Below are 16,791 nucleotides of genomic sequence, written 5' to 3' on the forward strand. Positions count from 1 at the left end.
TCTATTGTAAAAAATTCAGGACTGTTAGAAAGAAAAGTATGTGTATGTGATAGGACAATATATGATTTGAGTGCATTGATCGTTGAAAAGGTTTGTAGGCTTATTGGGAAGTACTAGGCTAGTTGTCTGTGTGAGCCATTTTAAGTTTCGTGATTTTTTTTTTTAATTTTTTTCGTCGTAGTGAGAATCAAATCCAGTACTTTGTGTTTGTGAGGTACATACTTTAACTACTATGCCAAAACCCAATCCCACTTAAAAAATTCTACTTGCATCATGATTATATCACCCTAGATGGGACTCAAACCCACAATCCCTGGTGTAGGTCAATGCTTTAGCCATTAGGCCACTGGGGGCCTGAAGTGGTATCATATTCAGCTTGTCTACTAACTGTTGACTATCAAGCAGCTGTCCAGACAGAAAAAAACAATGTGAATCCTCTTAACCTGAGTGTGGCTATAGTAGGAGCCACACACTTGAAGGACTAATGCTACACCAAATGTTAGAAATGTAAATAGAAAGAACTGTTTCCCCTACTTGGAGTCTGAGACATCTACGTGATTAGTAGCCTACCTGCTCTGAAGGGCCATTTTAAGCCTACCCAATAATCTGAGGTCATAATTAAGCCCTGTACTTTGTGCTGATGAGGTAAATACCTTAACCATTACACCAAACCCACCCACTTGCTGGGTAAACACTTTTTTGACTATATAGATGACAAAGAAGTTCCCAGAAAGAATGAAGGAGGAATGACAGCAGTGTCACCATTCTGATTTCCTGACTTTGAGCTTCTTGCTCAGAACAGAAAGATTTAAAATTGAACTCCAGTTCTAAAACTAGAAAGAAATCAGTAATGCTCCATCAATATGAAACAAATGACAACATCTCTGTGACTCCTATGCTTAATATCTTGTCTAAATTATCTTACTCTGTTTATAAAGGAGTTAAACACTCATAATAATTTAACAAATGATCTTTGACAGAAAGGTTTGCTTACAACCCCCACCACATATCATCTTTCATCTACTGATCCTAAGAAATTGTATTGCATTTATCTTGAAAATAAGCATCCTCCCCTGCTGGAGAGGATTATGGGAATGTGACACATGTAAAATTGAGCGTCAAGGATGTGGGATGGGACAATGCTCTTACAAATGAGGGGCACTGGTAATGAGGTAACGAAATAGTAATTTGGAAGAATTATTCTTGTCAGTGGTTAAGAACACGGTTTTAGGAATCTTTTTGCACATTAGATATATTGCCCATATTTTCTTAAACTGCTTCTCATCAAGTCTAGATTCTTGCGACTGGCCTCTATAGTGATAGAACCAGCTTTCACCTATTAACCTATAAAAAGGAAAATTCATTCCCTGTAGAATACGGAAAATTTGAAAATAAAATGTAAATAACTATACAAATCTCATTAGTCCACTTTTGTTTCTGGACATCAGGACCAAATATAAAACATAACCCCACAGAAGTAGGGAAGGATTTAATTTATCTTTAATATTTTTAATATATGTGTGCCTCTTAAGCCAAACATTTCTTCTTTATGCTACAGCAGAAACAATAGACTTCACTGAAAAATGTGGCATGATATGCAGCTTTTCATTTGTGTTAATTTAGCCTCACAGAAATATTCAAAATGTTCACAATTTTAGAATCCATGTCTTCTTACTCATCCTCCTGCACAAAGAATGTAATTGTTCTACATCAGCCTAGAAACTGGCCATAGCGATTACTAAATGTAATGCTATAATAGCCATACTGTCATGGTAATGAATATTTTACCAAAGGTATTATAACACCAACTTGTCAAATACTACAAAAACATAGTACATTCCAGCAAATATAACACATATAAACTGCTGTACTCATTTGCTACTCAAGAAAAAAAAAATAGTCTAATACTTCACAGAAAACAAAAGACATTTCTCTGTAGCACAGTGGTGCTTCGTCGATGGCAATGGCTGAAGAATCTGGAATTCTCTGCCCTACAGGGTTGGGTTATTCTTCCAAAGTTTATAGAAACAGCCAATAATAGCTCCCCCATTATCACTGTGAACTGATAGTAGACAGTTCTGCAAACCTAAGGACAGAGTCATGGAGTTATAGGAGCTATAAAGCATTTCTCATTCTATAGATCTTTGTTTGTATATCCGACTCAACATATAAGTATAATATCTGAACAAAAGAAATGCTAAGCTTTTTATTGAGGTATGCATGTTTACAAGGAAGACTTATATGGTAGGTTTTTATGTATATTTTGACGATTCAACATGGTATTAGAATTTCATTTAATTACTTTACCTACTACTGGTAGTCTCCTTTTTCTTATATCGAAGATCTCTGCAAGTTTATTTGCAACTTCTGTGTATCAAGCCACCAATGTAGCTGACATGTGACTTACCGACTTCTGTTATGTTAAAGGCCGCCATCAATATTTTCATACCCAACATGAGGCCACAAAATGGTAACTTTCCCTCTGTATACTAACCTAACATGGTAAGAAAAGGAATTGTACTAGTCATTTCATTCAAGCTACCATAAGTTCTGGTGACAATTGTCTTAACTACATGTAATAAACATTACCTCAAGTATAAATGTAGAAAAAATCTACAGAGCAAGACCCTAATACAGTGAAAGATACAAGCGTTAGCCAGGCCTCTGAAAATATGCATTCTTAATCTTCTGATTTAAAACAGCTGAGCCTCCAGTAAACTCACTAACAAACTTTTAAATATGAATAAATTTACATCATTATGAACCAAGGTAGATGTTTAGTTCCTTGCATGATGAAAGGTAATTCTTGGATCTGAACATACCTGCTGTCTTCAGAGAAGTTAACCTGACTAGGTTATTTCCAGTTATGGAGCTGTCTCCAGGTAACCTTTAAATTTATGATGTAATAGAAATTGTCCTTTAGGAACAGCTGTAGCTCACCCATTCCAACTGTGAAAGTTTGCTGCTGACTTAGACTTCTTGAAGAGAGCACAGCAGCTCAGTATCAGAATGATTACCTTTTGCAATAATGCTATGCAATAATCAAGTATGGTGTATGCTGAATAGAAGTAGGAGAAAAAATGAAAACATAACAGATACTTAGCACTGTCTTTTTCAAATCCTCATATAATAACTTTAGCAGCAGCCAGCCAAAATCAGCATGGAAAAGCAACCCTGATATTACCTTTGACTTTTCTGTATTCAGAGGGTATCAAACCAAGAGCAAGAACTGAAGCAATTCAAGGGACTAAAACCAAATTTGTACTGCACCAAGACAAATTCCATGATTACTGCACAGTTTGTAGTCAACTTTTAATAAATAAAGCAAACGTACAAAACTGCTTTATTCGCAATAAAATTAAATTCAAATGCAAATTATTCAAAAAGCTTTTTCTGCATGTTGTAATTTATTCACCTCTGAGAATCACAACAATTTGAATTCAGGAAGGTTTTAACCGGCATCACTTACTTTATAAAATCCTTCACTCCTTCCAGTGTTTTGTTGCTCCTGATGATATGTGGATATATATTAGCATGGTGGTCAAACATCTGCCTGTAACAAATGAAATAATATGTATATGTTTTTAATTGCTCACTGGTGAAATTTACAGAATGTCTGCAGATTAATACTGTAGCAGTTCCTTAAAATAACATTATAATGCTCTGTTATAGAAACAAAGTTTAAAGAAGGACAGTGTAAAAATAATGAAATTCATTAAAATGTAATAAACAGGAACTATCACAAAATATATTGTGTGTAAAGTCCTAATAAGTCAAATTGGTGCACATTACAGAACATCACTGGACCAGGAAATTATCAGTAAAGATGCATTTCTTATTTTTGCTTTTCCATCTCATGACTTAATATATAAAAAAAGAAATAATTGTATTCACTTTAGCATAGACTATAATGCACACATAACATGCATTTATTTTTATATAATATTAATATAATATAAATTATATACGCACACAATGTATATATATATATATATATATATATATATATATATAAAATATATATATATATATATATATATATATATATACACACACACACACACACACACACACACATATATATATATATATATATATATATATATATATATATATATATAGATGCACCACTTATTATCAAAAACACCCAAAATCTACTGAAAGACTATTGATCGCATATGGCCAAAAACATGGAACTTGACACATGATTATGCATGCATTTAGAAACAGCCTCAAGGCACACAGTTTCTTACTTTCTAAAAATAAAATAAAAAAATTCCCCCAGATTCAGCAAACGTCCATGCAGGAATAACGTCCATGCAGGAATAACTTATTCCTGCATGGAAGGGACCGGTCCTGTGCAGCACGGCAGCACGCCATGCATATGTATGAAGACATGCTTCTGTGCTGTAATATGTACATGGGGATGTGTACGAGCACAGGGGGTGTGTTTGAGAGCAGTGCTCTCACAATACACATGCCCCCTGCACACCAGAATTGCCATACAGCAATTTAAAACGAGCAAGATCGCTCGTTACACCTCTTAACCCATTAGAGTAAGAAATCTGGACAAAGTCATAAGGGACAACTCTGAAATACTGCAATTACAAACTTAGAAAGTTGATAGAATAACAGGTTTTGCATTAGCATGAAATTTTTAAGGGTTTGAAGTTTAAACCGCACACCTCACAACCCATTAGAGTAAGAAATCTGGACAAAGCCATAGGGACAACTCTGAAATATTGCCATTACAAACTTAGAAAGTGGATAGAATAACAGGTTTAGCATTAGCATGAATTTTCTGAAGGGTATGAAGTAGAAAACGCAAATGTCTGTCATTACTGTCAAACTTCAATCTTTAATGATGTGCCAGAGAGCCACAAGTTTATGAAAAGTGGACCAAGAATATAATGCAAATATCTGGACATACTGTGAAAAGTTATATGTCATCAACGTTTGCAAAGCACAGCCCCCAACAAATAAATCTTTTTTTCTTTTCACATCTGCAGTAAAGTTTAAGCATAGCTGCATGGGTGTGCCCGTTGCTTAGCTATGCTTAGCCCAGCTGAAACAGCACGATAAGTGAAATAGCAATAGACATCCAACATAAACAGTAGTGCAATAGTGTAGTGGTTAGAGTGTATGCCTTGCATGTAGTCATTCACGGCTCGAGCATCACCAAAGACATTTCCATTTTGTATGTGAAATCATTACAATTTTAATTTATTTGCATATTTATGTAGGAAGTAACTTATATTTCTCAACCAGAGAAGTGTCTTAGAACCAGATGTGAGGTGTCAGTGTAATAAAGTTGTGAAACCCCCACATAAATACAAATGTCCCATACAGTATAGTCACACAAGAATAAATGTAATAAAAGAACACTGGGGGATGTCAGGGAAGGTAAACAAGTTTATAATATGTCATGAATGATGACCCAATCCCATACAGGTGGTAGTCCATAAAATAAAACATAAGAAATATTAAGCATTGCACAGCTATGCTGACTGGGTGTAAGCACTGTGTAAATATAAATGCTAAGCAATGAGTAGCCCAGCTAAGTGGATTTGCCCATTGGTAAGCAGTGCTGAACCTGCCCCTTTAAGCACTGCCAACCTTAGCTAAGCAGGTTTGCCCGTAGCTTAGCTTAGCGCAGCATATTCAAAACTGTCCAATCACAGCAAAGGGCAGAAAATCAGATGTATTTAAACCTCGTAGGTGGAAATACAGCTCATAACTGGTTGTAGCTCCCCACTGTAGGCAGTATGGCAGGTGTTGGAGATGGCATTCACTTTCTGGTGCAGCGCTGGGGCTTACAGGAGTCCAAGGTCATGGTAGGACTCCTTGTAAAAAAACATGACATGAGACTTCTGCAGGACCAGTACCAGGGCTCCCAATGCAAAGCAGAAGCCTGTGAAAGTCTCACCCATGATCTCACCAGTGCCACTGGTATCCCTCAGACTGGTGAGCAGGTCCGGCACCACTATGCCGACTTGAAGTGGAGGAAGAGGGAGCTCCTGGAACAGTGGGTCCAAGAAGCAAGACAGACGGGTGATGTCCCAGCAGTGCGTAAGTATTCATAGCAATAGCTCTTTACTAAAGTCCAGCCTGTGTATGTGATGTATAGGTATGCATAAATGTTTCTCTGTCTTCATTACAACTCCAGCTGAGCGAGTTGCGAACCAGGAAGCCCATGCCAGCAGGTTGCAAAGGCTGCATCGCGAGGCTGGTGAGTAACAATCTAGCTTGTACTATTCATACCAAATAAATATAAAGGAGTAGAATGTCACCTGGCATTATTAAAAATGTGTATGGTTTCTACTGAATAAAACAGACAATATTACAGTAATAGTCTCATTTATTTCACATATTAATAAAACTGTAACTGCTGGCGAATAAAATTCTAAACCCTGGACTGGTTGTGTTTACTCTGGTATGGTATGATTTGAAATGTGTACAGGTTATGCATAGCAACTATAGCTATGAAGGCGTTAAACAATCAAGTCTCATCTGACAAAGTTAGTGTCTCTATAACACACAAGATTAACAGATATTACAAATGTCATGCACCAAGATCTGATATCTGAATAGCAATGTTGTGTTAACCACTGTTTTCCAAACTGTGCTATGTGAACAGGTATGTACAGGAATCTACATATAAGAATGTTGTAATTACAAGGTCAGATCATACAACAAAGAGAGAATGGGAAAGAAATCATTCAAGAAAGAGACATCAGTTTATCAATAGCTCCCTCTGATGAAACACACACTTGTTATATTTTTAGCAAAAACAGCCACAGTTCGAATCCCAGGAGTAGTAGTAAACTGTATGCATAATTTCAACTAGAAGTTTGTGAAAATGTGTAGAAACAGTCATGCAGTATTAACAAACATTCTCTCCACAGGTCTTTCAGGTAAGAGAAAGTATAAAGTAGCTATACTTATACTGTGTACAAACATACCACTGCCCAACCCAAAGCCATAGTTGTTGTAATAATACCTGTAGAGTACTGAGTAGAGCAATGATCATTAAAGCTGTGACCACTACAAGAATCTACATTTATTAACTGACATCTCCCTCCCCCCACCACCTTATCTTCTCCAATAATCTAAACACATAAATGAATGGGCATGTTTTCCAGCAAACCTACTGTTGGGACATGTGTCCTGTTGTTCTAAAAACATTGAACTTTACTCCAATTAATGTTCAATGTTCAAATGCTATCAATGGTGGCCTGTTGCTATCAATGTAACCTGCATGCTGGTGTAATGCCCACTGTAGTTCCATATATGTATGTGTTCTGTTTGCTATGCAAATGTTCCAAATCTGTTATACTGGGTTAATGGGAATATTCATGCATGCTGTTATAACTAATCCTGGAATGTGTTAACCATTATTAACCAACATACATTCTAAAACTGCAACACCATAGCATGTCAGGAAGGCCCATCCCAGCAGATCTGCCTCTCCTGCCTCATCTGGCCATGGCACCGGGCCCCAGGACATCTGGGACCCACCCAGGGACCTCCTCGTCTGCTGGTCCTGCAGCACCTTTGGGTGGAACCACCTCAGGGGATGGGGTTTGACCCCTCCCCCTGGGCGTGGGTGTAGACAGGATCCTGCCACCCAAAACCAGGTCCGAGGTCTGGTGCGTAGCGAACTCCGCAAGGAATTTGGAGATCTGCTACCCCAGCTTGAGGGCCATGTGGTGCATTTAGAGGGTCAGCCTACCCCTCCTGCTCAGTCCCCAGCACAGCCACCTTTGGGGCCGTGAAGGTGCAGTGGTGACTGCCCATGGGTGGGGACCTCAGTCCTACTGTATCCATTTGGGGGCTTGTGGGCTTCCGATTACCAAACACCTCTCCCCATCCAAGGTGTTTACCCCCACATGTCATATACTGCCCCTGTTTGCTGTCTTGTCTGTCTTCCTACCCAACTTACCTTCCCAAATATACCTACTATCCTTCCCCAACATCCCACTCTCACCTTAAAAAACAATAAAAAAGGGCAATCTGTTCCCAAAAAATTCTTCCCCAAACATAGCTGTCCATTTTGCACACGTGTCCACTTGACACATGTAATCTTCTCTAACTGGCTTCACAACACATTAATGTTGTCCTCACCCCACTCTCGCAGGTGTTTGAGTGTCCAAATTTACCTCCAAATTCAGCATATTTGCACAGCTGTTGCTGTAGAAGAAATGGGCAGCTATGGACCTTCCTTACACCCATCCTGCACATCCCTAGCTATCTGTTATATTGTTTTACCCTCTTTGCGCCCCCTTTTTCACCACTTTCCTGTCACCCCCTTTTTCTTTTCTTTTAAAGAAATCAGCAGGGGGGTAATTGGGAGTAAGCAGTATTAAGCAGGACTAAGCGTGTTTGCACGGTGATAAGCGATGCCTACACAGATTAAGCAATTTTAAGGCTAACTGTCTGTAAGCATATTTAACTGGAAGTTAGCATTGCTTACTGCCACGTAAACTTGCTTACAGCTGCTTAAACGTGCCTTAATCACTCTGTATCCAACAGGCCTTGTTTTGCCCAGTCACAAAATAATCAGCCCTTGCAAGTCTTGAATCCAGGACCCTGCACAAAATAGCCACAACAATTCACCACTAAGCCATCTGAGCTGTAGATATGTTGGATGTTTATTCAAACATATCATGCAGCACAGTCATTCAACAGTAGGGAAATGTGTATATATATATATATATATATATATATATATATATATATGTGTGTGTGTGTGTGTGTGTGTGTGTATACATATATATATATATATATATATATATATATATATATATATATATATATATATATATATATATATATATATATATATATATATATATATATATATATATATATATATATTTTTTTTTTTTTGATGGAAGGGGTGATTACTTGAAAAGTGAAAGAACGAGTTAGAGTACGTTTCTTTTCGAAATATTCTTGACACATACCTTTCATTTAAAGTGTCCTTCACTAATTTACAATCCAAGTAATCAATACTACTTGTGCTGAATTTAGATGTAAATCTAAAAAACTCCACAGTTGAGTTTAAATAAGAAACGAAGTGTTGGGCTTGTTGTTCATTACCTTTGTACATGACAAAGACATTGTCTAAAAATCTTGTGTAAAACATGAGATTCACCCTGTGTTGGAGATTGTTGAAAATAAATTTGTTTTCCCAAAATGCCATCACCAAATTGGCAAAACTGGCTACACAGGATGATCACATGGATACTCCACATTTCTGTAAGTAAAACTCGTTATTAAACATAAAAATGTTGTTAGTTAAAATAATATCTAACAAAATTTCTACAGAATGAATTTCCTGCAATGGGGCGTTTTTGGATTTCATCATGAGGCTGACCCATTCAATTCACTCCATATGTGGGATTGATGTATAAAGATCTTTAACATCAATAGTTAAAAAGTTGTTATCTTTGTCAAACCTCAAGTTGTTAATTTTATCCAAAAATGACCAAGAGTCTTTACAGACCTGTGGTTCTGACGATATATATATATATTTTTAAATCGAATCTACTACCTTAGCACAAGGGTATGTAAAAGACCCTCTTCCATCAATAAGTGGTCTCATTGGTGGATCAATTAAATCCTTATGGACTTTAGGAATGCCAACTCCACCAATTTTATGTTCTTTCATGAGATGTCGAAAGTCAAGTTCACACACCTGTTCAAAAGTTCTTAAAGTTTGGTGTAAGGGGGGATTAAAAGTACTCGGGACTCTTAAACCTTTGTTAGAATCAGTAGTATTTCCAAATAGAACCATTAAGTTCAATTTTCTAACGAATAATTTAAGGTAAAAAACAAGATGCTCTAACCTAGAAGGCACCTTGTTGTTCACCATAATCATAACTTTTTGTTTAAAGTTATTGATCAAGTATATATGGATCCTAGAAGTGGACCGTTAAACCTGATGCGCGAAGAACGTGAGCTACTTTGGCAGATTAGATTAAACACTTTTGTAAGTCCTGGATTGAATGATGCTTGTAATATTTCTTGTCTCTTAAAGCTTAAGAGCTTGATTAGATGAATGTCATGATTTTATTGTAACATCTTCCACGTACTCGTTTGGACGTAGTGACTGGTGTGTATTAGATTTTTTCTTGAGAAATATAATATGCCAAGGTAAAACTTATATTAGAATAGATATTGTCTTTTTTTGATACGAGACAAATCAAAGTTCATAGTACTATGTTTTTTATTAAACTATAAGGTGCAATATCTAAATCTGGCTGGACAATTGGTCCAGTTGTGTTTTATTTAAAATAATATTATGGATAAATTATTGGTTAAATTTAATAGTCTTGTTAAAGTATGTTTTTATATACAGTTTGTGTGCGATCATTTTATCAGATCATGTTTTTTAAGTTGGTGTTGTTATTACGTGTCTGGTTTAAAAGGAGGGCATGAGAGTTTTTTACTTTAGCTGACACTTTGGTTTTTAAAATCTGCATCTAGATGTACCTGTTGCTTTAAAAATTTCTAGATACACATAGTTTGTCAGCTGATGGTGGTCATATGACCGTAATGCAGTTATTTATACACTTGAATGTATTTAATTAATTGAATCTGATGAAGTTGCCACATTAGCGACAACGAAAAGAGCTTCATTCAGTTATAATTAATAAACAGGTCTTGGATTTCGGGTTCTGTTTACTATTGTTTTTTTGTTTTTGAATTTCATTAGTTTGTTGGGTTTTTTTTGTTCTTATACTCTGGATTATTTGCAAGTAATATCCACTGCTGATGTGCATGTGGACAACCGTATAAGGTCCTGTGACCTTTTTTTCTGTTTATGTCTTCCAGGTAATATGCAACATCCATGGCTGCCAGCATTCACCAACATAGAGAATGACACCATAATACAATATTTTATATAGCATTACAGCATATTATTCAGCCACAGAGTGCAGGATCTGCAGGACAGGACCACCCTGTGGAACAACCTCATCCACAGGGTAAACAATGTCGTTCTGCACAGCCGAAATTATGAGCAGGTGCGGCATCGTTGCACTGACCTCATCCACCATGCCCATCAGCGTGCTGCTGCTATTGCGTGGGACTGGCTAGCCACAGGTGGGGGTCAAACCATCCAGCCCCCACTGACATTGAGGAGCTCCTTGCCAGCCTTGGGGCACTCACCCACCGGACAAGCCATGAAGCCTAAGACAGCACTGTGGAGGTGGGTGCCACCCACACAATGGATGTGTAACGTGCACGTAAGGCCCAGTGCACATCACTAGAACACTGTTGCTTATCCATTCTTATCTGTAAAGTATCTACATGCACATGTCAGATAAGATAGTCTGTTGCTGGAGTCCAGTAATGCACAGATGTGCATAATCCTTAGTATTGCGGTTTGTACTGTTGATGTGCTGAAATGCTGCTTCCACCCTGTACCAATGCCACAGGTGTGGCACTGGTACAGAGTGGAAGCAGCATTTTTGTACTGTTGATGTGCTGAAATGCTGCTTCCACCCTGTACCAATGCCACAGGTGTGGCTACTGACATTACTTCTCTCCCACAACTATTTAGGCCCCTCTGATATACAACTGGGACAGCAGCCTGTAGCTGGTGAGTATGGAGTTGTTTTGTTTAGGTTTGCCAATACAACTGCCATGTTAAGGCCATGGTATTTGCCATACACACATTTAACACACCTAAACATAATGCATGCTGCACATGTTCATTTTTGTTGGTGTTGACTGCACTACATCACAGTGGTCACCATGGTGGCATATCTAAAGGGTATGTAAGATTACTGCAGTATACCTCACAACCTGTCAGTACAAGATGTGTGGACAGAGATAAACAAAATGGTGGGGCAAATGGCCTACAGTAGGGACATGTATGAAACATTACCCTTATACAGTGGATACAACAGTGTATATACCACTATTACAATGGCAACTGTTCCTGATATATACAACGGCAAAACACAATAACACATTCCACACCTTTTACAACCTGTAATGTGATCCTAACATGAGCAATGAATGTGTAACATAGAATTCTATGTTAGGACAACAAATATGGGGTATATAAACCTTAGAAAACACTGGAAGCATATGTGTGCACACACTCCAAATAACATATTGTGGAGGCAGCTTGTGATGTACTGACAGCATTCACTCTTCTTGAGTAACACCTACCATCAAGTACAGAGCCTCAATGTCACACCAAGCAATGGTCTGCTGTCCAAAAAGTATGTCCATGACATTTGCCCAGTTTCCTGCAACAGACGCAGCCATGGTTCGCACACATCTTACAAAGCATGAAATGGATCCCATATCTGAAAGGTAGCAGTCAGGAGTGGGAAAAGTAACCTTGCCTCACCATTTCATATACCATGACAAACAGTGTAGACAGTGATCTAGAGGTGTATTTAATATGGGACAAAAGTGATGTAGGAAAGAAACAGATGCCCATCCAAAACAGATAACAAAACATGTTGCAAACAGGTCTTGGAGGCTGCCCAGATACATGCAGCAACACTGAGGGAGTTGCAGAAATGTCTAGCAAGTACCGCCTGCGAAGTACCTGCATCAACAATCGCCTGGATTCTACATAATTGTGGCCTATGGGTTAGGGTAATCAGATGGAAGATTTGTCCCATATGAAACATCATCCAGGGATCTGTACAGGTAGCATAAGCATAACATCAAGTCTCCCAAAGGCATGTGTTGCAATGACCAAGGCTCAAACCTACAGACAGTACTCATAAAGATATGTGTGGTGCACAAGCAACAACTCACTCCACCTCAGGGCCACCATCCTCAATGTTTAGCTTACTGGTGCCAGTGTACAACTTTAGGGTTGCCATTCATTAGCTGGAACTAGGCCGGTAGACATGGTGGGTGGAATTTGCAACATTGCAAAATAACACTCATGTGTGGCCCATAGTTGTCAGGCATCTGCAATAAGACTGAGGATGGGGAGGGGTGTCAGCTTCAAACACAACAGTGCACTGAAGCATACACCCAAAGCTAGCTAAGAATGGCTGTATCAGAACACAGTGAAGGTTATGAATTATGTCAGACGTAACCTAGACTCTACAGCAATAGTGAAGCCACTGTGTGACCTCCAAGGGCTGTACACATGAGTTGACCTTGCAATCTGGCAGAGTTGGGGGACCTCTGTAGGGCAGACAGACCAAATAATTTCAAGCAAAGATGGGCCATGCTAGTATACCCCTTCCAGAAATAGTGACTGCTGTAGTTCACTTAACATGTGCTTCAACAAACCATTGTTTTAAGGGTGTGCACACTTATGCAACCCACATATTGTATGCATCTCATTCAGCATCTCCACGACTAACACATTTGTTTGATACTGCATTGGATTGCACAGGTCATATGTCACATATCAGGTGTGTGTAATGTTATCAAATGCAGTATTGTGGCCCCATTGTATATCATATAAGAGGCTGGCATGTACAGCTGTACAGTGGGGAAAAGGGCATTTACACATCCACTACTAGTTTTGGTGGAATGAATTTCCACAAGATGATTGCTTTGCAATGTTATCTTTTGCCAGTTAGTTCTCGGACAAATAATCTCCTGGGAAATATATTTTCTGAAAACTGAAGTAGATCCCTTCACATACCACACACGTACTTGGCAACACTGAGATTAGAACCCCTACCTAGGTACTTATTGCTACTAATGTGTTTGGCCTTAATTACACACACCACAGAGCTTGTAGAGTGAGGTGTGTCCCGAGCTTCCTGTAAAGTGAACAACATCACCAGGCCTTGTACAGTATGGTAATGGGGGATGTACTGGGTGTTATTGTAAAATACATAGTATAACATATTGTCATATACACATTGACAAACACATCAAGTCATAGACACATTTTACAGGCCTGGGTTTAGCAGTGCTGACTACCTTGTCAGTGAGTCCATACTGTTACAGAGTTTTTGCACACAGCACATGCATCATTGGGCTGAAGAGTGTCATCAGTTAGCTGTATGGTTGATAGGTACAGCGGTCCTCATACAGTGGACCTTGGGGCATGCACTGGGGGTACCATGGTGTAAAGACAGTATACCCAGCACCCCCACCCCACACTGGATATTGTACTCACTGAAACCCATGATAATGCTCTGACATACCCACAGTCACACATTTACCAGGACTGCAATACAAACCCTTGTCTAATTATTGCTACTACAGGGATAAGCATTTATTGCACATGCAACAGGGATAGCAGGGTGAGGGTTTTGTCATGGCTCTCCTAATGTCAGCAACATCACCATCCCTTATATTGTATGGCAAGGTGTAGTGTATTTGGAGAATGTGGCCTCAGAATGCTGTCTCTTACAAATATGCATACTCACACAAAATTGCACACACATACACATACACACATACTCACATTTGCCAGGACCCAGAGGGTAAACCACGCCTATCTTCCCATTTGTAGAACAGTGTTATGCTGGTACTGCAACCTCCAGGTAGCCCATAGGGTGAAGAGTGTCACAAGGTACATTTACTGTGAATTACTGCAGTAGCCCTTTCTAAGTATAGCAATGGGGTTGTAGTGGGTGAGAAGGCCATCAGAGTATTTTCAACTACAAGTTTATAAATAAACACAAACGCTGTTATACTCAGGAATGCACAAAGACACATTTGTCAGTACTGAGGTCCATAGGTGCAGGTATTCCGATGTGTGTACCAGGCTAATGTCCTTGGAGAGATGAGAGGAGTAGGGCATGTGCGTACACGGGTATCATGTCACCTGACATTTGTCAGCAGGCCATCTATCAACTAATGCCACTTGAGTGATCCCCAGGGTGACAGTTAAATTCAACATCCACTCATCTGGTTTTCTCTTGAAGAGGGCCAGTGAGGTGCTCCAATTGACATGTATGCAACATATATTGCATAACATGGCAGTGTCTGGGTTAGGGACATGTACCCAAACATGTTCTGTTGACTGTGGTAGTCTGGTTGAGGTATCCATGGCATATGGTGCATACAGAGTGGGGTTTCCCAGCTGTGGCATTCATAACACAGCTGGGAAGACATGTCAGTGTCAGTCAATCAGAGACTGCCTGTAAGCAGCCAAGATGAATACCTGACATCTGCACATCTGTACAGAGGACAGACAGAAAGTAGATAGACAAAAGGTTATGCATTAGGATGAATGTTTTGAAAGATATACATCTGAAACTGATAGGTATGCCATTACCACATGACAGCAGTCCTCAATGACATGTCCTAAAACATAGTAGTCTGCAGTTAATATCAACATATCAGATCAATATCCAATAGGAGATACATAAGAAAATACAGCTCAAACACCAAGAACACGATAGTCATTACTCAGAGTCCAGCTTTGCATGCAGGGGAGTATGGTTCCAGTACTACAATCTGTAATCTACTCTTACTTGGAAAAGCACTGTTAAAAGTAGTAATGTAATGATACAATACATGCAAGTGTGACTGCATATAACCTGGGATACTACCCAAGTATGAAACACATACAAAGAGAAAAGATTGTGGTACTATACTCAGGTGTCCCATACAGTATACTCACACCCCTTGCTACTGTAATGACAGCACATAGAAGCATGTTATGTACATGGAATTAAATACACTTATTAAAGATGTCATTACCCTGCTATTTGATTAGACTGGAATGTGATCACTGGTTACCAGGGCTGGGCTATGCTTAGCAGGTTTAAGCATTGCTTAAATGTAAATGCTAAGCAGATTTGCACACTGGTAAGTGAAGCCTACATGGTGTAAGCACGTATTCATTTAACTGTACATTAGCAGTGCTTAGCTTTGTGCAAACCCATGCAAACCTGCTTAAAGCCACTTTAAAGTGCCTTAATCACCCTGTCTCCATCAGCCATTGTTCTGCCCAGCAACAAAATAGATTGCCCATGCAGGTTCTTGAACCCAGGACCCTGTACACTATAGTCACAGCACTTAACCACTAAGACATCTGAGCTGTAAAAATGTATGTTGCTTTTTCAAATATATCATTCAGTACACATACTGAATAGTAGTGAACAACTGCTTTGACTACTACAATTTACTACTTGTTAGTGAAAATAGTGTGGAATCAAGTCATGTTTTTATATCTAAATATACACATATTAGATAAATATGGTGAGATACATCTGAGAAGGAATATACAACACTCATGTTTACACATAAAAAGGATATAGCTCTCTCTCTCTCTCTATATATATATATATATATATGTATATATATATATAAAACATATGCCCATAACATGTAGTGGAGTCATACCTCAGCACCATGGCTCTCAACCACTTAGTGCAAGGGAACATAATGTAAGTATTGCAGTTATAAATGTAGAATGTTGCAACAGTAACAGGGTTTGTGTCAACATACATGCACTGACGTGCACGCTATTAGTTACTGACAGACATCATAGTGAAGTACCACACAAATCACAGTAAAGATCCTGTGGAATACAGCAGAAATATGAGCAATAAATGTGGGCAGTCTGAAACAATCTGATCAGTCGAGAGGTATACACAGAACTCCTTAGTGCAAGAAACGTGGACCAAGTCTGACAAAGGGGGTGTTTAAATCCATGAAAATGGGGATATATCACAAATACTGGAGTAGATAAGCTCACACAGTTGATGCATTCACACACTCCTGTCTGTCCTAACATATATTAACTGGAGGAGCAGAGGTCCCAAGCCCACATACTTCCCTCTATCTCACTCACAAGGGATAATTGGCTAGGCTTAAAATGGCTCACAAGAG

The 16,791-nt window shown here is 38.7% G+C and overlaps 1 protein-coding gene across 2 annotated transcripts in view; it reads right to left on the bottom strand.

Annotated features, from left to right (window-relative positions):
- The window catches only part of PLBD1 (phospholipase B domain containing 1), a 1,215,938-nt gene that overhangs the window by 761,199 nt on the left and 437,948 nt on the right, over nucleotides 1–16,791 (bottom strand). For both annotated transcript variants that reach the window (XM_044073961.1, XM_044073969.1), the window contains exon 3: nucleotides 3,470–3,553. In XM_044073961.1, coding sequence (XP_043929896.1) covers nucleotides 3,470–3,553 — 84 coding nt within the window. The remainder of the gene's footprint in view (nucleotides 1–3,469; nucleotides 3,554–16,791) is intronic.

The sequence above is a fragment of the Protopterus annectens genome, chromosome 1.part1 (genome assembly GCF_019279795.1).
Source record: "Protopterus annectens isolate FY-2018-M chromosome 1.part1, PAN1.0, whole genome shotgun sequence".
Lineage (NCBI taxonomy): Eukaryota > Metazoa > Chordata > Ceratodontiformes > Protopteridae > Protopterus > Protopterus annectens.